Genomic DNA, 26,657 nt, shown 5'->3' with positions numbered 1-26,657 from the left:
GCAGCAAAGCAGAGGCAAGGGCAGGTGGATGTTGCCTGCAGGATATGTGGAGTGGTGATTTAGATCCACATGGATCCATGGATCCTCACCAGGAGTGGGTTGTCTGCACAGATATGGGGATTTGGGGAGGGGTTGATCAATCACAGCTGGAAAAAGAAATCAAAACAAACTCACCCAAACTCCAAAAAAACCCTCAAGCTCCCCCAAAATAATCACAGGACTTGGAGTTAGTTATTGCAGAGAAGATCAGGTTTGGGCAAGAGCCACCTTGCTACCTCAGAGCTTTTAGAAATATTTAAGGCAGGCTGTTCCCTTCTATGTAAATATTTGCAGGGACTTGGAGTAAGAGGACAAGGGGGAATGGATTCCCATTGCCAGAGGGCAAGGTTAGATGGGATTTTGGGAAGGAATTCCTCCCTGTGAGGGTGCTGAGGGGTTAGAAGAGAATTCCCAGAGCAGCTGTGGCTGCCCTGATCCCTGGATGTGTCCCAGGCCAGGCTGGACAGGGCTTGGAGCAGCCTGGGACAATGGAAGGTGTCCCTGCCGTGGCAGGGTGGCACTGAATGAGCTTTTATGTCCCTTCCAACCTAAACCATTTTGAGATTCTCTGATTTTATTAGAAGGAAATAGGTTGTTCCCTTCCTCTCTGTGACCAGCAGTGATGGGCTTATGCAACAGAAAAGGAGCTTCAATTTAGATTAAAAAAAAAAAAACAATCAAAAAAGAGTGGGGAGGTTTTGTCTTGGGTGTTTTTTGTTGTTGTTGGTTTTGGTTTTGGGTGTTTTCTTTTTCTTTGGTTTTTTTTTGGTTTTTTTTGTTTTTTTTTTTTATTTATTTTTTAGGTTTTTTTTAATAGAGTACATAGTTCAGGCAATTTTGATTTTGGCAGTCCAACTGCTCAATATCAGCCCTGAAAATTTTTTTTGTAGATTGGTTGGATAAGAACTGCTGTGATTTATACAGCTGGAGTTGATCCTGACTCTGCAAAGGAGGAAACTGTGCAGAGCTGAAAAGGCCCTTTTTGCCATGTTCTCTGGCACAAGCTCCTTGTGAAAGGTGTCAGCTCAGAGCTATTCATGGAAATGAAAGATGAGCGTGGAATCTATGCAGCTTCCTGCAGAAAGTCAGCAGGAAATCCATGGCTGAAGTTGGATTTATCCATCAACACGTGGGGTTTGTTACAAAGAGCGGTTTTGATAAAACAGAGTGGGTTTTTTATTATTATTTTTGCTTTGTTTTCCCTCCTGGTTAATAGAAGTGTACTGCTTCGATCCTGAAATCAAAAAGCACACCAGAGACACAAGCAGGCAGCCTGGGTTCGAGATGCTGTGAGCTCATATTCCCAGATCCTGCTGACCAAACTTCCCTTAGACAGCTCTCACTCCTGTAATAACCAACCCTGCCAAGCCCAGAAGGGAATCACATCTTCACAGCAACTTGTGAGCTCTCAGGAGCACAGAATTGTCCCAGATTATATCCCGTGGCTTTGGTGGCACAGAGAAACCAAAATGCACCTCAAAGTCTCTGCAAGGGCTCCCACTCACCAGCCCTGCTTCCCACAGATAAGAACATCGAGTCCTTGATATCCTTCCTCTCTCTTGGGCTTTCTAAAACAATTTTTCATTTTTAAAATGAACAATTGTTTGTCACAAGAGGAAGATCTGATCTTTGAAGAAGGAAGAAGAAAGGCCCAGGGTCTAAAGCCCATGGGCTGAGGGTGATTCCTATTTAGCCAGAGGTGAAGGACCTGTAGGTCTGTGTGGAATATGAGATTTCCAAAATGTTCCATAAAATCACCACAGAATCACAGAATGGTTTGGGTTGGAAGGGACCTAAAAGATCATTCAGTTCCACCCCATGCCATGGGTCTGGACATTTGCCAGTGTCCCAGGTGGCTCCAAGCCCTGTCCAGCCTGGCCTTGGACACTTCCAGGGATCCAGGGGCAGCCACAGCTTCTCTAAGAAACTTTTTCCAGGGCCTTACTACCCTCACAGCCAAGATTTTATTGCTAATATCCAATCTAAACCTATTCTCTCTCAGTTTGAAGTTATTGCCTCTTGTCCTGTTGATGCCTCAGGTTTTAGATTTTATATTTTCAGGTTCTGTGCTGCTTTAGAGTGTGGGTCTGAGCTTCATATTGGGGCATGGTGAGCTCTGTGCACAGAGCAGGGAGACAAAACAATTCCTGCTCCAGCTGGGCACCAAGGACAAATGATCCAAACCTCAGCCCAGGAGCACAAACACCGTGGGCTGGAGAGAGAAAAACAAGCAGGATGGGACTGCCTGGGCTGGAGCTGGAATGGGACAATGAACTCCAAGGTGCCAATGGAGCAGAACTGATCCCAGGGAGAGCCCCGGGAGCGCTCGTGCATTTTGGGACCATTTTGGGTCATTTGGGTGCAGCCCTGGCTGGGCTCTGGAGCTGCCCAAGGTGGATCCATGGAGGCCTCTTAAGAAATCCATATCCTATTCTTTAGCTCTGTCCAGTTTCTGTCCTAGATCAGCCTTTTCAAGGCATCAGTGTCACTCCAAGCCCATGAAAAGTCAATCATGGGACACCAGAGGGGCTGATCTGTCCCTTCAGGTGAGACATGGGGAATAAGGGAAATTAAGTGATAGGGGGTATAATATATAAAATTGGCATTGCTTTACGAAGTTTGCTTTGAAAAATCTTTCTTTATGATGAAACATGCATCCCTCTCAATAAAGCAGGTTCATTCTCATTTTTTATCAAAACTCCTGCTTCTGAAGGCCCACGAAGCTCTGCTGGCTGCTTCACCTCACATTCCCAAGAGCAGGTGTTTCTTCTGGAAGTGCAGCAATCCTTGCCCTCTCCCCTTCACAAGGACCTTCCCAAACCTCCCCATGCTTTTTTGGTGCCTTGTGCAGGCTGACCTAGAACAGAAAATAGACAGAGCTAAAGAATAAAACAGGGATTTGTTAAAAAGCTTCAATGGATCCACCTCGGGCAGCACCAGAGCCCAGCCAGGGCTGCACCCAAATGACCCAAAATGGTCCCAAAATGCACGAGCGCTCCCGGGGCTCTCCCTGGGATCAGTTCTGCTCCATTGGCACCTTGGAGTTCATTGTCCCATTCCAGCTCCAGCCCAGGCAGTCCCATCCTGCTTGTTTTTCTCTCTCCAGCCCACGGTGTTTGTGCTCCTGGGCTGAGGTTTGGATCATTTGTCCTTGGTGCCCAGCTGGAGCAGGAATTGTTTTGTCTCCCTGCTCTGTGCAGAGAGCTCACATCCCCTCATATGAAGCTCAGACCCACACACTGAAGCAGCACCGAATCTGAAAATATAAAAATTAAAACCTGAGGCATCATTTTCATTTGCCAAAATTCATTGGGATAAAGTAATGTGGATGCTGCCCAAGTGGGTGGACACAGCACCAAGGAGAGGGGAAGGATCTTCATCATCCTCCCTCACAGGGTGCACCATGAGCTGGGAGAAAAAGCAACCCCAAGAGGGAGGGCAGCCCCTTCCTGTCTGCAGGAATTAATTAAGGAATTTTGCAGCCTGAGGCCAGGATAGGGACATAATGGCAGAGGGGAAGCTACAAGTGTTCACAAGCTGTGTGGAGCTCAGAACTCTCCGTGCCAGAATCACAAAGTCCTTTAAGGTTGGAAAAGAGCTCCAAGAACGAGTCCAACCATTACCCCAACACTGCCGTGTTCACCACAAACCCTGTCCCCAAGTGCCACATCCACACGTGTTTTGAGAGCTTCCAGGGATGGTGGCTCCACCACCGCCCTGGGCAGCTTCTTCCCATGCCTGACCACCCTTTCTGTGAAGAAATTTTTCCTGATATCAAATCCAAACTCCCCTGGCTCAGCTTGAGGCTGTTCCTCTCCAGTCCCTGTTCCCTGGAGCAGAGTGGCTGTCCCCTCCTGTCAGGAGCTGTGCAGAGCCACAGGGTCCCCCCTGATCCCCCTTTTCTCCAGGCTCAGCCCCTTCCCAGCTCCCTCAGCCTCTCCTGGTGCTCCAGCCCCTTCCCCAGTTCCTTTCCCTTCCCTGGACACGCTCCAGCCTCTCGATGTTTCTCGTGGTGAGGGGCCCAGCATTGCACCCAGAATTCCAGGTGCAAAGTCAGAGAATCCCTGGGATAAGGACATCACTTTCCCTGGGCTGCACCCCATTCTTGCAAGGACAGATACACAGCAGAAATATCAATTAATCCTAAATTAATGCAAATCCCTTCTTTGTGCATCCACCATGCACAAATTTATTATCTTAGTTAAAAAAACCTCCCCAAACCTGCCCTAAATCAGGCCCTCTGATTTCACTCATGCAATCCCATCCACTTCCCAGGGATTACATGGATATGATTAAATTCAGGCCTGGGTCTATCTAGTTGTTCAGATGATTTGTAAGCAGTTTTAATGTATCAGGTGGAAAATAATTCCTGTTTCACCACCACCTAAAAAAGAATTATTTACATGGATGTGAAGCAGGGGTGGGGCACGCAGAGCTTGATCTCCTGATTTAAACCCCAGGCAGCATTCCATGTGGGAATGACAGCAGATGGGATTCCAGGGTGCAGCCCAAGGTCATCCAACCTCTGCTCTGAACTGAGTGGGATCATCAGGAACCACACAAAGCCAGAAGAGGAATTTAATCCACTGCCACAGACCCAGGGATCCTCGGGAGGAGCACTGGGAATGCTCCTTCCCCTCGAGGTCGAGGACAAATAGCCCTTGTTTGGAAGTGATAGAGTGGGAAGGGAATCTCTTGGCATAGAGAGTGCAGGGAAAAGTGTGTTTATGCTGTGCCTTTGTAAATCTGGGATTTATAAGCAGTTCTTGGAGGGGCAGATGGTTCATTTAATGTTGTCTTATTTGAGACAAGGCACTCACCTGCAACTGGAGACAGAGCCACTCCACAATACCCTGCACAGAACCTATTCCCAAAACAACCAGACCTGCACATCAAACCTTGCTTAGAACTTTTGTTTTTGATGCAATCACTCCTAATTGAGCATTAATTTCACTTCATTGAAGATTTCAGACCTGTTTCACTCCTGAGCAGTCCATGCCCAGGTGTCACCACTCTATTTTTACCCAGCACTGCTCCTGCCCTGCTGTCAGAGCCAGCTCAAGGTGACAGCGTGACCTCCACAGCAGCAGCAGCACTTGAGAGAAACCCTGGGATCCCCAGCGTGGATTCCTGCAGGGAACACAGCTCTGGAAGCATCAAAATCATTGTGTTCTTGAAAGAAAGGTTTGTGACTGCAGCAATCCAGAGCTTCCCTCTGGCTGCCCTGGCAGGGGTCAGGAACCCCCCTGGACAGAGCCCCCGAGACACTGGCTGTGATCTCTGTCCATGGAAAAGAGTTTTCAGTCTTACAGGATGAATTACCAACTCTGAGTGTTTGATATGAGTAATAATTAAGTGTGGCACAGGTGATAAAGTCAAATTTTAGGATTCTAGATGAGGGGTCCAAAGGAGACAAGATGGAGGAAATTGGGTGTGCCTTGTCCTTTTTCTCCTTCTTCATGCCCTCCATGTCTCACTGTGGTGTTGGCATTGTTCTGTTGGTTCAGGCTGGGGACACACTGTCCAACGTAGGTGACAGATATTGGCACGTTATTGTGAATCCAGCCCAGGGAGTTTCTGGTATTTAATGTTTGTCACATCCCACTGAGGGCAGAGCCCCACACGCTGCCCTGCAGGACAGAGCTGGGCAGGGCAGCAGAACATGTGAGAGATCAACAGAATAAACAACCTGGAAACCAGCACAGACCAATGATGGCTTCTGCTTTGGCAGCGGGGCTGACAGACAGAGACTTTCTACAGTCTCAGAATCATCAATACCTCAGATTCTGACAGGTGACTACTTCTAATACCCTGCTGGGGAGGGAACTGTGCCCCTTCACCCCACCCTGCTGGGCTGTGTCCAGCTCTGGGGTCACCGGACTGGAAGGACCTGGAGCTGCAGCAGGGCCAGGAGAGGCCATGGGAATGTTCCAAAGGCTGGGAGAGCTGGGAATGTTCACCTGGAAAAGAGAAGACTCCAGGGAGAGCTCAGAGCTCCTTGCAGGGCTTAAAGGGACAAGGAGAGGACAAGGGATGGAGGGACAGGAGACAGGGAATGGCTTCAAACAGAGAGAACTGGGTTAGATGAGACAACAGGAAGAAATTCCCAATTTTCTCTGCAATGGCACGGGTCTCCTAGAGAAGGTGGGGCTGTCCTTGGACCCCTGGAATGTCCAAGGCCAGGCTTGATGGGGCTTGGAGCAGCCTGGGACAGTGGAAGGTGTCCCTGCCCATGGCAGGGGTGGCACTGGATGGGCTTTAAGATCCCTTTTAGGTCCCTCCAACCAAGTAATTCCCTGACAAGCTGGTTTATGCTGCCCTGTGACACGTTTTATCTGCTCTGTGGTGGTGCCACTCCCCCTCCAAGGTCAGGCAGTGCCAGGTTTTCCAGACCTCAAACACCAAGGAACCACCTCCTCACATCCTCTCCCTCATGCCAAAGGCAGTATTCCCACTGGAATCCAGTTCCTGTGGAACAGAAGGTCTGAAGGACTGGTGGATCAGTCTGCAAGCCCCCACCTCTGCTGCCACGGGCTAACAGCACATTTCCAATATGCTGAGGAAATGATCTGGGAAAGAAGATTTAACAGAGTGGATTAGCTCAGCCATTCCCAGATTTCTGTGGAGATCTGTTATTTCTTTTCACCAAGAAGAGGAACCTTTTAGCGATCTCGAGGAAATGGTGAGGCCTCAAATCACTCGGAAATTTCAAAATATTTGTTCCTCCAATGACTATTATGTAAACCCAGAGTCCTGCTGAGGGATCGTTCCCCTATGTAGGTCAAGAAAAGGAAAAGCAAATTTGTGCTTGAGTCTTACAAGGGACAAAAGTGGATTCTGAAAGTGTATTTTTAATTTTCCTGCCTGTTTTCTTCAAGCAGCACCACAGATTTTTCCAGATATAGAGAAAAAGGCATTTGCAGATATGTACAAAAGTTTATTTTACAAACAGCAACTACTTTGGAATAACAAAATTGCAAAAACATAGAGCAGCATTAGAAAACCAGCTCAGGGGGACATTTTCCATCTGAAGCACAATTTAACAGATTTCACTAAGCAAAAATACCCCCAACCTTTCCCTTAACCCCTCCCCAACCTTCCTCTACCTGATGGAATTTCTTTATAAATCTGTGACTAAAGATATGAAAGACTTTAGTGACAGTGCAGTAATTTTTGATAATTACAGTTAACCGTTTGACCACATTTCTATCACCTTTTCCTGGCCTTAAAAAGTCGAATCAGATTTGAAATATGATAAAAATCTGATCCTGGAGCAGTATTTTCATTAACAAGTATTGAACAGTACTGGTTATATTTGTATGTTTTGTAACACCATGAACCCTCAAGTTCTATTTTCTTAATAAGGGAAAAAAAAAAAGCAAGTTACAATTGTTCTGAAAATGATGAAACTACAACAAATATCACTGAAATATCTGCTTAGGACTCTGAGATGGCTGCTGCTGTTAGAAACAGGTTTGTAAATGTATTCTGACTTGGGTATGAAATGTATTTAATGCTAAAAAGCTGAAGTTTACCAAAGGGTGGAAAGGTTGCATGCACACACTTTGTCACTAAACTCTCAAGTACAGGAAAGGGGGAAGAGCAGAGTTTTGGGTACTTCTAGAAAAGTGAAAAACCTCCATGGCCAATTTGATTTCAGGAATGTGCTGTGGGTGGACAGAAATGGAGGAAATAATCACCATCTCCCTTTGAACTTGCTTTTCATAAATGTACCAAAAAATCATCAAATTTGGGGGAGCTTAATTCAATCAAAGAAAGAAGAAATTGATGCCTCAGCAAGAAATTACCACTTTTAATTTTTAAAGCTATTGGATCCTGATGAGATTAAGAAAAATAATTTCCAATATTTGAAAATGAGCAAAAGATAGCATCTCCATATATTACAGAAAATCAGGAATGGAAACTGTTATGGTACAACAGTGCTCCTTAGCTCTAATCAAACCACATTTTTGTCACCACAGACCTCAATTTTCAGGTTACATTATGCCATTAAAAAAAATCTGATTTTTTTTTCAGTACACAACTTTCTAAACTCCCCAGAAAAAAACAAAAACGAAAACAACTTTACAGATTATTTAAAATCAACCCAGTCAGAATATTGCAAGAACTACTCAATAGTCTTCAGCTTGAATCTATTTTTTTGCAAGCCATTTACCTGTAACCTAAGAGTAATTTTTGATACTAAACTTTACTTTGAAAGTATTGTCCATGCTTTTTATGAGGCATCCCAGGATTTTTCTAGTCCTGCTTTAACAAGATATAGTTCAGTATCTGCAATAGCAGTATCTGATATTCCCTATGGTGAATGGGATACAGAGCTTTCATAAAGAAGGTTTTATAAAGGAACCTTTATGGCTGGTTTTCTCAAAAAAATTATCATGTCAGTGTTTGAGAGAGTGCTTTGGACAAACTCATTAAACACTCAGGTTTACAACATTCAAAATGTGTTGAAGGATGCCAAGCACTGTAATAGGAACTGAAATCAAAGTCAGGAAGTGTTTAGAAACACTTTTTTAGTCTCTGAAGGACATTGCTGTTTATCACAAAATTCCTCTTTTAAACATAAAAAGTTTAGACAAGTTGGATAAAAAGCTCCAAACTCACTCATCACACTTTTGCTCACTGTTTGTCAGTTTGACAATTCCCACTGGGCATCAGCTCACCTTTTCCAGCAGAATTCCAGAACATCCTCACAGTTCAGAGGGATTAAGACAGAGTGGCAGGCTTTGTTTTCCTCATCTATATCCTGTACAGAATGCAATAATCAACAATCAAGACAGACTGGAAACAGCTTCCAGCAATAAAAAAGCATTTTCAACTAGAAATGGCAGCCTTTTTAAGAAATTGACTTCACAGTTTAATAGTTGCTAGCACATCTTTCCTAAGGTGTTTATAAACAGACTTGAAGACAGTCCTGACTGCTGCACCCAAAAAGTGGCAGCAGCAATTCACCTAAGTGTAATTCATGGCTTGGAAAAGCTGATTCAAGGAAACCAAAGTGGGGTTTTTTATTATTATTTTGTAAAAGTTGCATTTGACATAAAAAAAAAATAAAAAATAACATCAGCTGTCGAGCTCAGTCCTTCTCTCTGTAAGCAGAGTTGAGTTCACTGTTAAACGGGAAAGTTTCAGCTAATTCAGCAAACAACCTTCACTTGTGACACTGTCAGAAGAGTTTTTTTGAATATAACACTGAAATAATTCTGGAATAGAGTTTCCATCCTCAAAGGAACTTTCTCAACTGTATCTGCTGCTCTCACTGGGGCTCCTGTTGTTGGAGTAGCTGCGATCGCTGTCACTGTCGGAGCCGTAGGACCTGCAAGGAGAAAAAAGATTTAAATACCCCAAAGCTGCTCAAATTCAAAATTGCATCATGTCAAAAAATTGTCATAGATAAGAAAACACACCAGTCTTTTACAGGATTGTATTTCTTGGAAGTGAAGGATTCATTAAAAGATACTCAAAATGGAAATAATAATTAAATTTGTATGATGAAAACTCTAACTTAAACTGTTTGTAACATCTTGCTTTCTCTGTTACAGCTAAAAACCATCCAAAATGAATGTTTTGATAAAAGCTAATTAAGCTGAGTGAGAAGTGTATTCTAACAAGTGGAATCTTACAATGAAAGCATTTCTCAACTAGGATAATTTCACAAATCCTTGACTCATATATTTTATTTTCTTGTTTGAAGGAGGGTCTTAAAACTTAGGCCCCATAACCACAACAGAAGTGTGTTTGTGTGTCTGCAGTGTGGAAATTGTATTTAAAATGTTTTGGCTCCTCCAGACAAATTCCAAGCTCAGCACCTGGCCAAATATCAACACAGAGCCCAGATGGTTTCAGAGAAGCCACAGGACACGTTCAAATTACACAGAACAAGCTTTCAGAGATTTTCCAGCCTCCTGCCTGTAAGGGAAACTTTCTAAGTGAAAGGTGAGCATTTCCTAATCCCACAATGAAGCTCCTCAACATAATAAAGCAATGATTTTTAAGTTTATTTTCACATTCTTCATTAAATCTCATTAATTTTCCCTCCAAAACAAGATGACAGTTGTCTTGTGCAAATGGGTGAGAGCAAAGTACATTTATAGTTAGTATAAAGCTGTGAAAAAATTCATATGTAAAGAGGATGAAAATGTACAGTAGTCTTAGAAACCTGATTTATTACTAATAGGGGGCATATTAAAAGGTATGAAACAAATCATCAGCGAGATTAGATGTATCTACAACTCTCCATATCTCTGATCTCTGTGAAATGTGCTCACTTACATTCATATAAATCCCCTGGACTGAGGAAAATAAAAGTTATTCTACACACATGAGATTTGCAAGTAAAAATATTATTTCAAAATACACTCCATGAAGTTAAAAATCAAATCTAGGTTCCAGCAAAACTTTTAATTTCCCTTCCAGATTGTTTCAGATCCACTTCTGCAGCATAACCAAAAAGAATTTACCATCCACTGGAATTCCCTGCATACCAGGCAGCATTAATCCATAACAGAGCATTTTAGTTAAATCTTGTCAGCTATGTGGGTTTTAAGAAACATTTGATATCATTACAAAAAAAGAATAAATCATATCACAGAATCATTAAGGTTGGCAAAGACCTTTGAGATCACAGTTTACCCAGCCTCACTGTCTTCACTATTAAACCATGTCCTCAATGCCTTTTCCACAAGTTTTTAACACTTCCAGGGATGGGGACTTCGTCATTTCCCTGGGAAAAGGTGCTAATTTTGAATGCATAGATACAATGATATGGAAATCAACTTTTCCTTATCCTTGTTGCCTCCCCATCCTCGTATTTGGAAAGTCAGAACTTCCACCTTCCTCTTTCACACGCACGTTCTGATTTTCATTAGAATTTGCTTTGAATTATTACTTTTCCTGAGTGTATTTCTTATTCTTATGGGGAAGAAGCAGCAGTCTGGCCTTGTTAAACATCCTCTGTTTGTGTTCAGCAAATCCTTGTGCACCAGAGCAGGGTCAGACCCACCTGGATCTCCGGTCGTAGCTCCGAGATCTCCGGTAGCTGTCGCTCCTCTTGCTCCTGCTCCGACTCCTGCTGTAGTAACTGTCATAGCTGTAGGACCTGCTTTAAAGGGTGGGGAAATTAATACTGAATTCACAATTTCTGCTCTAAAGTGCTGTTTTATATGCTGGTTTAAAGGATATTTATATAGATATATGAGGGGCTGTATAGAAATTATTGTCGAGGATGTGGTAAACAATTCTACACTTTATAGAGGTTTCAACACAACATTCTTCAAAGTAACACTAAAAATCTCAATTTTATTAGGAAGGACATACTAAGCATTTATAAAGTTTCATGTTGTCTCTTTTCTTCCCTGGTAAAATTCTTGTTTGCTGATACTTCTGAAAGCAAGCCAAGTGATTCCATTTATCACTTAATTTTATTTAAAAAAAACCAAAAGCAAATGTGTTTACTACTACTTATGGCATTACCTGCAACTGTAATGCCAGGATGGTTTGGTTATTTTCAGCTTTTGTAAGTGTCTTGTGTTCATTTTGCTTTGATTCAAGTTGCCAGTATGATACTATAATAATAGTTTTAAGTGCTACAGATGCTTGGAATTGTCCAAGGCCAGGCTGGATGGGGCTCGGAGCACCCTGGTCTAGGGGAGGGTGTCCCTGCCCATGGCAGGGGACTGGATCATCTTTAAGGTCCTGTCTAACCCAAACCATTCTGGGATTCTATGAGATAAAAGTAATCCTAAAAAGTATTTTTACAAATAAGTATGTATTTAGATATGCATTTGTATTACAGTATGCATAATAAAATAGGTAGTATGTATGAGATATAATAGCATAATATACAATAATTATATAATAAAGTCTATTTTAAAGAAATGTAAATAAAAGTAGACTTATACCAAGATGATTTGATGGGCAGCACAGTTCTTGCAGAGACTGTATAAAAGGACAATCTGATGCCTCAGGTTTCAGCTCTTCTATTTTCAGTTTCTGAGCTGCTTTAGTGTGTGGGTCTGAGCTCCATACCAGGGGATGCTGAGCTCTGTGCACAGAGCAGGGAGACAAAACAATTCCTGCTCCAGCTGGGCACCAAGGACAAATGATCCAAACCTCAGCCCAGGAGCACAAACAGCGTGGGCTGGAGAGAGAAAAACAAGCAGGGTGGGACTGCCTGGGCTGGAGCTGGAATGGGACAATGAACTCCAAGGTGCCAATGGAGCAGAACTGATCCCAGGGAGAGCCCCGGGAGCGCTCGTGCATTTTGGGACCATTTTGGGTCATCTTGGGTGCAGCCCTGGCTGGGCTCTGGTGCTGCCCAAGGTGGATCCATGGGGGAGATCCTTCTAATAAATCCCTGCTTTATTCTTTAGCTCTGTTCTAGGTCAGCTTTCACAAGGCATCAAATCCATACCTGGATCGACTGTGGTGACCGTAGGAACTGCTCCTGGATCGGCTCCTGCTGTAGCTCCGACTGACAAAATCGAAACCACAGAGGGGTTTTTAGTCAACAGAAACCAAAAGTGCTGAAGAGGGCAGGGGGAGAGGGGGAACAAGAGGAGGAGAACACCTTTGGCACCGTCTCCAGCTGGCTGAACTCACCTACGGCTCTTGTAACTGTGGTAGGAACTACTCCGGCTCCTGGAGCGATCTCTGCTGTACCAGCCCCGGCTCCGGCTCCTCGAGTAGCTCCTGGACCTACAACCAAGGACACCAAGAGAACACAGCTGAGGAGAAGAGCATCAGAAAATGGGAACCAGAAGAAGTTATGAATCTTTAGCTTTCTAGCTAAATATTTATTCCATACTTGCTGGGTGATACAGCCACTGAGTTAATCCAAGGGCTGGAGCCCCACTGCTCTGGAGCCAGGGTGGGAGAGCTGGGAATGTTCCCTCAGAGAGGAAAATGCTCCAGGAAGAGCTCAGAGCCCCTTCCAGGACCTAAAGGGGATCCAGGAGAGCTGGAGAGGGACTGGGGACAAGGCATGAAGGGACAGGACAAAGAGGACACTTCACACTGACACAAGTTGCCCAGAGCAGCTGTGGCTGCCCCAGGATCCCTGGCAGTGCCCAAGGCCAGGATGGACAGGGCTTGGAGCAGCCTGGACAGTGGGAGGTGTCCCTGCCATGGCAGGGGGTGGCACTGGATGGTCTTTAGGGTCCCTTCCAACCCAAACCCCTCTGTGGTTCTGTAACAAAGCGCTGTTAAAAAACAAAAAAAACCACAACCTGAAAAGCATTCCTTGAAATTATCAGAACATTAAATTTACCAGGGCTGGTTGTGGAGCAGCACAGGCTTCTCACCTATATGAATATGTAGAACTTCGGGATCGACTTCTCGAGTGACTGTAGGATATGGACCTTGTTCTGTGTCTGGATTTAGACTCAGATTTACTTCGTGACCTGCTGAGACTCCTGGAAGGGCTGTTGTCATCTCTGCTTGGAGACTCCTCCTCACTGGAGCTTTCTTGATTCCTTGGCCGACGATTTAGCCGGGCTGTTTTCCTCACTTCATCAAAGAGAGACCCAGGCCTTACTTTATTTTTTGCTTTTATTTCAATTCTTAGACCTGCTGGTTTAGGTTCTGGTGCTGATGCTACATTTTTAACCTCCATGGTCATACTGATTGTTGGTGGTTTCAAGTTACCAACACCTTGCAAAGGCTTCCATTTATTGTCTATCATATTGCTTGCTGTATTTTCAGAATTTTCACCTTTTAAACTACAGTCTTTAGCACCAGACACAGGAGCAGAGTTATTTTCTTGCCTTCCCGTTTCTTTTTCTTCTTTAGTATTAATAAAGTCTCTTATGTTGTTTCCCAGTTTGACAGCATCTTGCTCAGGGGTCTCAACCTGTAAGTCTTTTTTTACACCAGCACTTAAAGGTTTAGCAGTGAGAATGACAGGAGACAAAACATCCACATCCACCTTCCCCGGCGAGTTACGATCCGGAGTACAAATCTCCATGTTGTCATCTGTCTGAATAACATCTTCCAGCCCATTCTGGTTATTTTCTTCAGCTTGCTTAATCTCACTCTTGCAGGCAACCACGTTTATTCCTGAGTTTAAAATACCAGTTGAAGTGCTTGCTTCAATGGGCTCTTTATTAAGGTTGCTGCGATCTGGCGAGGCCCCACATGTGGTGTTTTTATCTAAAAGGTTTTCATTCACACACGATTTTTCACCATTTCCCATTTTATCTGTGACTGTTTCATCCTTTTCATAAACTTGTTTTTTATCCTTTATGTCCCCGCTAAGCTGCTTTTCTTTTTTATCATCCTTGGTAACCGGCTTTTCATTTATCTCATCATCCTCTTCTTCCCCAAACTCAAGGGGGGGCTGCCAGTGAAACATTTCTTTTCTTTTCTGGACTTTGTGTTTTTTCTCCTTTTTCCCTTTCGATTTTTCTTTTGCTTTTTTGGAATGTGATTTTTTAGGAGTCTTTTTCCACCCATGTTTGTGTTTTTTCAACTTGCCTCGAGTGTCTGCTGAGCTGGAACAAGAACTCTCAGATTCAGAAGATGATAACTGTTTGCTTGTCTTCCACGCACAGTCAGAACCCAAAAAGCCCTCTGAGGAATTGGATTTTTTTATCCTTTTGGTAACACTAAGCTCCGTGTCAGACCCTGAGGTGGCCTCTCCTTCTTCCTTCCCAGAGGAGGGTCTGGAATCCCCCCTATTATGCTTTGCCTCTCCTCTTTCAGAGTTTGACTCTGAGTCCCATTTGCTACCTGAGTAGGATTTGCGTTTGGTTTTTGCACCACCTCTGGGCTGCTCCGAGCATTTCTCCTTAGCTGCTTTCTTTTTGGAGTGATCAGAATCCCGCTCACCCTTGGCTTTCTCCTCCCCTCTCTCACAACTTAAGCTATTTTTATCTTGTTTCTCAGCATCCCCTTCTAATGGAAAGCGGCCTTCTTTTTCTTGGACCGCTTTGGCTTTGGCAGAGCGCTCGCTGTCAGAGGAGAAGTCTGAGGATGACAAACTGTCACTCTCCTTCAACCCTTGGGAAGACTCATCGTAATCCTTTGGATGTGTGTAAGGCAAAGTGCTTTCAGAGCTCGTTTCCTGCCTCACTTTGAGGCCCCGAGCTTTGGGATCGCTGGATGTGGATTTCCTTTTGTTCCTGTGCCTGTCCTCATCGCTGAGCGAATAGTCGGATGTGGACTCGCTGTAGCCTGACCTGTCACTGCGGTATTTACTCGGGGATGGTGACCTGCCAGAGGAAGGAGATTTTGTCCTCGAGCTTGATGGGCTTCTAGACCTTGAGTAGGATCTTGAGTATGAGCGGCTTCGAGAGGACCGGCTCCTGGACCTCGGCCAGCTCTCCGAGCTCCTGTCGCTGCGGCCTTTGGAATAACCGCTCCGATCGCTCTCAGAGCTCCTCTCCTGCTTGCGATAGGAGGAAGAAGTGTTGGCTTCCTTAACAACCACTAAATTATAATTAGTTTGGGTGGGGATTAAGTGGGTTGTTTTAGCTTTCATCTCCTGAATTCGCTCATACGATGGCTTCCAAGGTTTCTGCCCAGGTTTCCACCTTGAAGGTGGGGGACTGTCACTTAAGGGTATGACAGGAAGATTTTCTGGGACAACTGGTGGTACGATAACCTTGTCACTGGGCAGTATCACTGCTCGGACAGGCTCAGCAGTCTTGGTCAGCTTAGTGTCATTTAACTGTGCTGAAATATTTCGTGAAGAATTGGAAACAGTCTTTTGCTGCCTGGGGTTAGAACTTGACCGTGACCTACTTCGAGATCGCGATGATTTAGAGGCTGATCTTGATCTAGAACTTCTTCTGGAGTAAGATCTTGATTTAGATCTAGACCTGGATCTGGACCTGTAGTATGATCGAGACCCTCTGCTTGATAAAGATGACAAGCTCTGGTCTTCCTTATCAGATTTAGACCAGTCTCTCCTGGATGAACGTCTGGAAGACAATGAGGAAGAACGAGATTTCCTCTCACGATCACAAGATGATTTTGTCCTCCTGTGGAAGGAATGAGAGGATTCTACATCTGATGAGGCTGATGTTTTCTTTTTCTTTGTTTGCTTGTGCTTCTTGAAATGCTTCTGCTTTTTAGATTTCTTTTTATGTTTCACCTTCTTCTTCTCTTTCCTGTGCTTCTTGTGATGGCTGGAGTATCTCACAGTGCTTAGATCAGCATAACCGTTATGGGACCAAGACCTGGATCTCCGGGATGCACTTCTCTCATCCCATCTGCTTGTACAGGGGTCACTCAACCTGGAAAACCAACAAAGAAACCCCAGACTAAGTGCAAAATCTTTAAAAACCTTTCGATAATTCAAGTATTTTTGAATTTAATTTTCAGTAAGTTTACATAAACCCTGTAAGTTTAAGTAAGTTTACATAAACCCTAGCATACATACTTTATTATCAGAGAATTGCTTTGAATTCCTTACACTCATTTTAAGACACAGAATTGCATCACTATCAAGAGCTACTTCTCCCTAAGAAATAAATCAACCAACACCAGCAAATTTTGCATATTTTTGGACCCATGTAAAGAGATTTAAGCTCTTAATTACCTCAGTCTACAGGACTTTGACCTCTATAAAACAGGATCATTAAACCACACTTAAATACAAGTTTTACAACATCTCGGTACATAAAAAAGAATATTCAGAAACATTTACAATTATGCACTACTAGTTACATACAATATTTTAAAGTTTTCCTTTTAAGATTCATCTCCTGTAATTTTATAGAATATATTCTCATAATTATATAATACTAAATATTCATATTTAGTATCAAGCCATCAAGAATTCTGGAGAGCTGACTTCCATCCATCACATGGTTTGCAACTGCTGAAAGAATATACAACAATAAAGGCTTAGTGGATTTGATTGTTTTACTCCAAAGAAACCATGTGATCCACTTTGAGGAAAAGGAAGTCACTGAATGCTTAAGGTTGGAAAAGACCTTTAAGATCACCAAGTCTAACCACAAGCACCACCACCTTGTTCAGCATTAAACCATGTCCTCAGGTGCCACATCCACATATTTTCTGAACACTTCTAGGGATGCTTCATGTTTCCCTGAGCAGCCTGCTCCAGTGTTTTCTGTGAAAAAAAAAATCCTAATACCCAATCTAAACCTCCCCTGGCACAACTTGAGGCCGTCTCCTCTCACCCTGGTACTGCTGTGGTACATCTACAATGAAGCCTTGCCAAAGGCCAGGAACATCTCAAAGCTGTGGTGAGGCTCTTACTTGTCTCCTTTGCTCCACTTCTCCCCGCTGGGTGCTCGGTACGTCCGCAGCCTCTGCATCTCCTCCTTCCAGTGGGGAGGGGTCTCGCTGCTCTCCTCATCGTCCGACTCGGAGCAGGAGCGCGACCGCGGCGGGGTGTGATAGCGCTGCGACAGCAAACACACACAGCTGCAGGAAGAAAGGCTTTCTCACACAACCACTGCATCTTTTATACTTCTTATAGAGCATCCTGCAAAGCCTGAGAGAGGCCAGCAGCTTACCCAGCTTTTGGAAACATGAAAGGAAGAATCAAGGAAGAGGCCACAGATTCCCCTTTGGAATAACAGAACTACTGCAGATAAAACCACTCTCGCTTTTAAAGCACAGATGTTTCACATCAGACAGACACTTCACAGTTTGAGGGAGCAAACACAAACCCTGTTTCAAAAGTTACTGCTGTTCAACTCTTCAGAAATGGGAATCCAGATTAAGTCACTTTAAAGCAATTAAAAAATAAAAATCTGAACACAGAAAAACCCCAAACTCTTTCACAAAAAAGAGCAGTGAAGATTCACATTTAAAAATTTGTGCTTAGGCAGAGCATTTAAGTAGGCAACAAGAGCTACTTGTGCAGCAGAGAAAGAAGAACTCTGCTATTGCTAACTCATTCTTTTCCATTACCCAGTGGGATACACACTTAGGTAAATTCTGTAAGGAAATCAGATGCTCCTTGACTCAATAAAAGCACATCTGGATTTGGCTCAGTTATTTTAAGCCACTTATGAATGCAATTAAATGTGGGGAGAAGCGTTGTCCCTCAGAGTAAAATCACAAAGATGCAGGTATTTGTTTATCCAGGTAATTACAGAAGGCTTTAAGACATCCTTCTTGTATTAGAAAACAAAATCAAGATAACCTGAGCTTCCCTATTGTTTCAGCTGAAGCAATGACTACTTAAAAACCAGCTTTTACAGAAGAATGGCCTAAAAGATTGCAGGGTGTCCTGGACCTCCCTAATTCTCACATTTTATACTCTGGAGTCTCATGGAACCTATAAACAAGTATTTTGAAAGACATCAACAAACTTCACCTGGACAGAAGCTGTGCTAATCAAGACTATAAGAGATGGAAGAAAAAAGCATTTCTCCAACTGCCAACCCTAAATGCCATTTTTTTTAATTTTAATTTTGCTGAGAGGGTGCCAAAATGATGAGAAAAAAAGACAGAAACGCCAATATTTGGCAGAAACCAATTCCACTCCACTTTAAGTTATTTTTCCCCAAGTCTTCATTGATATAAATATTTCCAAACATTCCATTTAGGCATTTTTTTCTCCAAACAATCTAAGTTAAAAGACAGTAACAGGAAGGATGGAAAAGAAGTGTTATAAAATCAACTAACTGAAAAGGTTTCAATGCTTTCTACACTGGATCCTACAGCATGTAAATAAAGTGTCATACAAAGCCCTCCGGGAAATTCAAAGCTCAAAGTCAGGGATGTTTCTCTGGGAGAGAGGAAATAAAGAAATAAATAAAATTGTCACATACTATTGTGCCTCTTCCTTTAATTTTTCGTCCGGATTTAGAGACTGATGGTTTCTGGTCAGCCAGAACTGGCACAGCATCAAGAAGCTTCCTGCATAAATTAATAAAGAATTAAGTTACACAGCGAAAAAAAAACAACTTACAATCAGTTTAAGTTAAAAATGAGAAATATTCATCATCTTATTCATTTTCAGACAGAATTCAGTGGTTTTTTTCAAGAAACAAAGCAAGAGAGTTCTGCAACAAAAGACAAATCAACATGTATTTGTTTCGACCAAATGTGCAGCCTGATCTCTTGACACAGAAATTAATGCTAACAATGAACTTGCAAAACACTGTCACAAGAGGTTAGCTTGTGTTTGGGGCACAAGTCCTGAAGACAACATAGACAGAAGAGTTTCAAGATCTCAGTTCAGGATAGCTCACAGGTTCTAAAGCTTTGCTCCTTTCAGTCTGTGTAATATCCCCAAAAGCAGTGAGTAAATTTTTGGGAATGCGAGTCATGTTCCAAGAAAAGGCTTACAGGAGACTACCATTATGGGAAAATAAAAAACCAACACCAAACAAACCCAACACTGATTTTAGAGCTAATCCACTCTAATGGATGAGCTCAGTCGCAAAAGGAATGAAATGTGACAGTGGAGGTACAAAAAACATTGAAAAGTATTTTGTGAATTTGTGACTTCCTTTGTAGCAAAAGAATATTTTCTCTTATTCTCAAACACTGCTAAGTCACAAAATTCCAGGTGATTGATTCTGAACCAAAGTTTTTTCATCAGTTTAAGAAAGACAAAAAAATCACCTCTCCCAATCCCAAATTTCCCTTGCAATCAAGTATTTCCTGTGGTTTGCACAGCATGGTTACTTCTGAAATTAATCATTATTTGTTTTTAATTGAGTTTAACACCTGAAAGGCCAATGAAATAATCTTGAGATCTCACTGAAAACCCCTGGCACAGGTCACAAGGAAAAGAAACTAAAAAGGACAAAGAAATGACCTCATGCAGCATTTCTGACACTGCAGTCAGGCAGCAGCCCCAGGAATACAACGTTAACAAGAATATTTCATGCACAGTTTTCAGCAAGTCAGAATAAGAAGCTTGGAGTTCCTTACGGTTCAGGCTCTATATTGACAACAGGCACATCTCTTCTGAGCAAAAATCTATTTTCAGGCACTGGGGGGATTTCTTCAGGACGTACCACGGGCTTGTCCCGCTTTGTGCTAAGGTCGACTTTGTCTGCGACATCGCTCTTGTCAGAAAGGCTGCTAAGGGAAAGAGCAGGGTGAGAAATCACAGACAGCTGGGAAAATCCCTTGTCCAACTGGATTCCAAGACAAGATGCATCAAACTTAAAGTTGGCTTACCAACCAAAATGTGTTCCATAACCCATTTTAGGCTAAAGGGTGGATGGGCCACTATTACTGGAGGGAAAGTTCAGTCCTTGCTTTACAGCAAGTAATTCTGCTTTTCATTTACAGCTTGTGAGATATTTTTAAAATATAATCAAATATACGTACAAAGTTCTGCAATTTGCCTGAAGTCTCAATTTTACACAGGTGTGCTGAGCCCTGAAGAGTTTCACATGCTGGAATTTAGTAATTTCAGCATCACTCTTGCTTCTATCTACACAGATCTTCCATTTAATGGAACACTTAAGCTCAGATTTAGGGTTTTTTGTTTGTTTATAAAATCACACACCAAACCCCAAACTTAAAAGCATTTTCATATTTAGTGCTTGAGCACTTCATGGAAACAAAGCACAATTCCCCAGATTTTACTGCAATTGTTAAATTTTAGAGAACAGTCACCGTCTTTGGCTTGAGGTTCGCTTGCACCTTGGATCCTCCTTCTTCCTCTCCTCCTTCCTTCGTTTCCTGGACTGTTTGGCTTTAGCTCTTCTTTTCCTCTTTTTCCTCCTGCTCCTTTCATTTTCAGCCTCACTCTCAGATGAGGATTCTGAAGAGCTGGACACACTGGAAGAGGATTCTGAGGCTTCTGAGTCAGAGCAAACTTTCTTCTTCTTCTCCAAAGCTTGAACAGATATTTTCAATTGACACTGTGCACATGTGAGTGCATGTAAAAGCACAAAGCACAAAATTTTATAGATGCATGAATATACAAATGGGCTATTTTAGAGAAGCTCTGTGACCTTTTTCTCAATATCAAAGAATCAAAATAAAAATTCATCTAACTCCATGTTGGTACTATACAAATATTTTCCAGCAAAGACAGAATACACACATAAGCAAAGGCCACTTATAGTAAAAAAAAAATAGGTGCTTTTGGAAACAACACACAGGTTGCAAATCAAAGATTAAGAACAAATTAGTTGCTGACCCAGCTGTGTATTTTTTATTCTTAAAACTTTGTTATTTTCTCTTTTTTTGCATCCTCACATTTTTATACTAAAGCTCCTTTTGACTTTCTCTAAAGGACATAAATAACCATCTTATCCTTAAGGAAAATCAGAAATTAGGCTGAAAATGCAAACTTATAACACTCTACTAATTCAGAGACTGTCCAAACATATATCTAAGATTGCTTATTCTCTATGAATCTCCATGAAAAGGAAAATAAGCTTGACCACATATATTGCATATATTAACTTTACAGAATCTTAAAATAATCTTTTGGAAAGTGCACAAAATCCAACTTTAAGGACAGCACATTTATGTCTCCCTCTTTCAAACACAGAAAAATAACTTTTGATTCCTTTTTCAATTTGTCATGTCAACCTCTAACATGAGCAGGGGACAAATGTTGAGGGCATAAAATAGGTTTTTTTTGCTGTGCCCTCCTCTCCTACACCAGTATTTACATTTTACAGGCTCACAAGAATTAATTAAGATTCTACATGTCTACCATAAGAATTTTTGTTGGTAGAATTGTTGGTACTCTCTGAGAACATGAGTGTCAATCTAGATTAAGCCCTTTTCTGACCCACTTATTTCTGTTTAAACTTCTGATACATCATCACTGGTCTTATTTTTCAAATCTAAGTGATTACAGTCCCTCCTGCTCTGGGGGAAATCCTCGAGCTTCCAGGGCCACACTGGTACAATTATATTGATTAAACTCCAGCAGACATTGAGTTCTTCCCTTTTTGCTTCAAGAATGGACAAGCCACCCTGAAACCCATGAAGAACAAAAGGAACTCTGTCATTCAACAGGTCCTGCAGCACAGCAAGAAGAGAGATCAGGAACAGCTCCTGGGAGGGGGGGATGTTGGACTGAGCCCTTTTCTGACCCAGAGCTGGGGCAACTGAGAGGTGTTTTAAAAACTTTCATTCCATTTCAATCTCGTGTAGGGTGAGACAATACAGATGTTATAATTCAGGCCATCACAACCAGAAGCCAACTATTTCCTAATTACAATACATTATAAATGTTTCTTGGCCTATCAGTTTTGGCCACACCATGCTGAAAATGCCCTAAAGCAAATAATCTAAAATTACTCCTTGCGGGTCCTACTACAATGCATTTTCCTAATTCTATTTCTCCAGAGTTTCTGGTCTTATTTGCAAGGCCATCCTTTGAAGCTTGTGTCTGGCTCCATTTCTCTCTCAGCAATGTCTGTCCTATTCCATGGAATTCCTAAGCCAGCATTTCTTATCTCAAGGTTTGCACAGGGATGCACACACTGGGTGAGCCTTCTGTCAGGCCTGGAGAATTCTCTACAGATTTCCCCACAAATGAACCTCATTAATTCTGGGAATACTGAATGAAAGCCAATGAATAATTCTGGGGACTCACCATCTTTAGCTGATCTGGTGACCAGCACCCCGCAGTCAATGACTCGGACGTCTGCGTAGGGCCTGCTCGCGGTATCGGTTTTGAGATTTTCTATCTGTTCTATGACTTCAAACCCAGAAATAACCAGCCCAAAGACAACGTGCACACTGCAGAAAGAAAGTATTTACAAAGTACAAAACATCTGTGAATCAGTGTGATGATTTTCCAATTAATTTCACATTTTAAAAGTCAGTCTTGAGATAGAAACATTGAGCTATTAATGCATTAAGTAAGTTTTTAAAATGCTTTTAACATTATCAGTGCTAAGATTTTATACAATGTGAAACAAAGATCCACTCTAACATCAAGTATTTCCCTCAAACTGAAGCAGTCTCATCTCCTCTACAAGGGCAGGGTAAACAGATTAAAATTCCTACCCACCCTTCTATTTTTGCAGTTTTGTGCAATAAAGATCAAGAGCCCATCTATAAAACATGACAGAACTCCTCCCCAGAGAAGAATTTATAGATCTCTACAAACCCAGGATACAATTCCCTCCTGGTATTGCAGGGACAGTTAAAATAAAGGAATCCTTGGTTTTGTTCTATGGTACCACATTTCTCTTTCTGTCTTCCATGTGCCACATAAATTTTAGGGATAAAAACATGTCCCTGAAGACACGACTGCTCAAATATATTAAATTTGGCAATTCAACTCCCAGATTTATGAGCTGAGGGCAGCAAGCAGTTTTAAAGAAATAATTCTAGGATTTAAGACAATTCAAGTTTTTGTCCAGCTTTAGGAAATAAGTCGCCACTTGAAACTTTTCTAGAACTGAATCTTTTTTTTCCATCTCATCCCATTGTATAATCTTCCACAGAATTAAGGATTTGTTTCCCCATTGTTGTCTACTTTCAATATAACCCTCAAACTTCAGCAATCACTTGAGAACTTGGAAAGGATTCTTACCCATCGAGATGAGGAGCAGGTTTTGTTGTTCTGTTGGACAAACAGCAAGATGGGAAGATGGTAAAATAAAATAAAATCAGGGATTCAGATGAAGTAAAAGAGGAGAATGACACAGAAAAAAAAAGAAAAAAAGAGGTGAAGGTAAGACAAAAATAGTGAAAAAATACAGTTAAATACATGGAATTAACAAATTAAAATTACAGATTATACACACAGGCTTTCTTAAACTTTTACATATTTGTTTGAAGTTTAGCTAAGTGTGCATACTAAAAGCTGTACCAAGTATCATTTCATGCATGCAGTAAACAATTTCCAAGTAAGTGTCTTAAAATTTACATTTAATGTAACTTTACGATTTTTAATCACAGAGAAGATACAATTTGGTGATAAATATTAGGTGACCAGTGGGATTTAAATGTTTCTGAGCTTGTTAGCTTCTTAGATTGCAAGGTCACTTTAACGACAGTTTATTTTAAAAAAGAAGAGTTATGATATATGAGGGATTCCCTGCTTCCCCTCACCTCCCACCACTTCTTTCTCACTGCACATTTAACTGCTTGGCCTCCTGACTCAGAACACAAAACAGTATTTCTGTCTTAAATCATCAAACACTTCAGCTCAAAAACTCACAGGCTTCCCAAAATCAACAGCAGACATTCTGTGCCACCTATACTTCACTGATAAATGCAGATTTCCTCCCTGTTTTTCAGCTTCTCACATTGAGCCTGGAAAATGCAACTGACTTTTGTACAAATCTTTTGGATTCTAATGCTGTGAATCTCTTTCCAAAACAAAACTAAAGTTACTTCTCCAAGTGAGGCTGAATTTCTGCTGCACAGGGCATCCTGCTATGCAGGAATATTGAGTAAAGAACATCAGAACCTGCTCAAATATTGGGAGAAAAATCACTTCTGAAAACAGTCTTTCTCTCTCTCCTCCCAAGCACTACTGTGCTTTTAAAGCCTTCTTCCAAGGAACTCCCCGCTCTCAAAATAAATAATCACAGGTGATTTTTCTAGATTTACAAGAACACAGATTTGGTATGAAGAAGTCAGTTTTTCACTGCTAGAATAAAATATTACTTCTTAAACACTTGTCTTGCCCCGAATTTTGAAGTATTAGGTCACAAAACCCCACAGTGCTGAACACATCCCAAAAGGTGGAACTGTGAATCAATCAGGAGTGTTTACACTCTTGATTTTATTTTTTAAGTTCCAAATATCAACCAGCCCACCCACTTCTGTAATACTGAATAATACAGAAAGCTTCTTTTGGTTAACACAGGGGAATAAATACTATTAACACAACATTAAATTTCTCAATAGCAGTGGGTGTTCTTTGATTTTTCCTTGCTAACACAGCATAATGCTACAAAAAGAAAAATCCTTATGGTTTTTGAAGCTCTTGAAGCAAGAGTTAACTGCATTAACAACCTGCTGTTAAGTAAACAGTTTAAGTGGCTTTAATTATAAAGCTGTTTTAAGGGGTGAAAAAATTTAAGTGGGTCACTTCAATGAAACCAGTAGTAGTGAAGACAGTGTTTAGAATTAGCTGGAAACAGCAACAGGCTCAAAACCAGGGCTGGGGAGGCTGCAGGTGCTCCTGCCATGCTGCAGCAGTATTGGAGACTAATTAAGCAAATTACCTAAGCAGGAGCTGCCTTTGGGCTGGCGCTTACTGAGCAGAGGAAGGGGTGGGTGGTGCATTAAAACCTGTGCAGAGGCTGCCCCACTGCCCTGGCAGTTTGAGAGATAAAAAGAACAGGGTTTCTGCCCTTGTTCACCAGAGAGAACAAGGAGAAGCTTTGTCCCACAGGGAAACCTTTCAGATGCACCGCAAGGACTTGGGTGACTGAACAATTTCCCAAGCCCCAAATCCTTGTAGTGCCTTTGAAAGTTTTCACACTTCAGAGTCAGGGATGTAATCTGACATTTATTCTGCAAAGGTGCACTTTTAAAAAGCATTTCAAGGTTTTCTGCATCAATCCTTGAATATTTGCTTTGGCTTCAGAACTTAACCAGGAGCAAACCTACCTCATGTCTTGGCAGTATGGAAACCTAAAGTCATGATGAGTTTATCCCCCCAAAATAATATTTTATTAGAACATTTCTATATAGAGCTGTCATCATTTAAACCATTCAATATACACTGTTATGCAAGTTATTTACAGAAGGACCTTTCTTCACTCAAGTTTAAAATGGTTTAAGATACTGCTGAAGAGAAAATCATCTTTTGGATAAAAGCATGTTCTCACCCACCCCCCCCAAAGAATCTCAGGCCTAAGAAAGGGTTCAATGCACATAACAATATGATCAGAAAAACAAGAAAGAGAAAAACAGAAAGAAAAGGAAAGGACACAGCCTTAGAGGAATGAGACATTACCTTTGGAGCGCACGATGTAACACTGTTTCTGTAAATTTTACACAAAAATGGCAGAAATAAATTGTAATACATTTTCAGACAAAACTGAGTCTATGTTTTATTAAATACAAGTTTAAAATTATTATTAATCAAGTTGTATGCAGAAAAAGGATGCCTAAAAGAGGGCTCTAAATTTTCTTTAGAATACACTTTGAAAACTAAAGTTCTCTATAAAAACAAAAAGAAAACTCAAGACAAAACCTGCTTGCAAAACTACTGCAAAAACAAACAGTTAGAGAATGCCCCCACTCCCCTCTAAGTCTCATTCCAACAAAAAAGCCCAGCTTGAAGCAGGTGAATAACCAACTTCTGTGGGTTTATTCACATGCTTGCAGCTCCACAGGGGTTCAAAGGTTCTGCTGAATCCATTCCTAAGCAGAAACTCCCCAGGCTGGCACACAAATGTTTGGATTCACAAAGGATACCTGTACAGCCAGGAAGTTCACAGCTTCAGATATTTATTTCATAGTTAGCTAACATCCTCCTACTATGAAGCTTTCCTACAAGTGAAAAACCAGTGCTTTCTCTAAAACATGTGCATTGATTGCTTCTGCTCAGAATTTTAGAACAAAAACCACATTGCAGGTGCAAAAAAGCCCAAACAGCTGCAGCAGCTGGTACTGGATTTTACCCTGGTGTAATTCTGAGCAGCAGCAATGTTTGAAAACTGCATTATCAGCTGAGCTCACCCACAGCCCTCCCCTCACCCCCAACAAACTATCAG

General features: G+C 41.9%; 1 protein-coding gene across 6 annotated transcripts in view; it reads right to left on the bottom strand.

Moving 5' to 3' along the window:
* Positions 1-6,870: 6,870 nt before the first annotated feature.
* Positions 6,871-26,657, bottom strand: part of NKTR (natural killer cell triggering receptor) — a 37,930-nt gene continuing 18,143 nt past the window's right edge. For 2 of the 6 annotated variants that reach the window (XM_021537966.3, XM_021537969.2), the window contains 11 exons: positions 23,513-23,542; positions 22,565-22,710; positions 20,620-20,842; positions 19,924-20,076; positions 18,813-18,900; positions 17,287-17,432; positions 13,362-16,295; positions 12,661-12,756; positions 12,473-12,532; positions 11,063-11,161; positions 6,871-9,376 (listed from right to left, as the gene is read on the bottom strand). In XM_021537966.3, the coding sequence (XP_021393641.2) occupies positions 9,298-9,376; positions 11,063-11,161; positions 12,473-12,532; positions 12,661-12,756; positions 13,362-16,295; positions 17,287-17,432; positions 18,813-18,900; positions 19,924-20,076; positions 20,620-20,842; positions 22,565-22,710; positions 23,513-23,542 (4,054 nt within the window). In that variant the 3' untranslated portion in view covers positions 6,871-9,297. Of the gene's footprint in view, positions 9,377-11,062; positions 11,162-12,472; positions 12,533-12,660; positions 12,757-13,361; positions 16,296-17,286; positions 17,433-18,812; positions 18,901-19,923; positions 20,077-20,619; positions 20,843-22,564; positions 22,711-23,512; positions 23,543-25,894; positions 25,914-26,657 lie in introns of those variants that run through there. The other 4 variants (XM_021537970.2, XM_021537968.3, XM_021537967.3 and 1 more) reach the window with 4 other exon arrangements.

This window comes from Lonchura striata, chromosome 1 (genome assembly GCF_046129695.1).
Source record: "Lonchura striata isolate bLonStr1 chromosome 1, bLonStr1.mat, whole genome shotgun sequence".
NCBI lineage: Eukaryota > Metazoa > Chordata > Aves > Passeriformes > Estrildidae > Lonchura > Lonchura striata.
The sequence above is the reverse complement of the archived record's forward strand: the minus strand, read 5'-3'. Positions and strand labels throughout refer to the sequence as shown.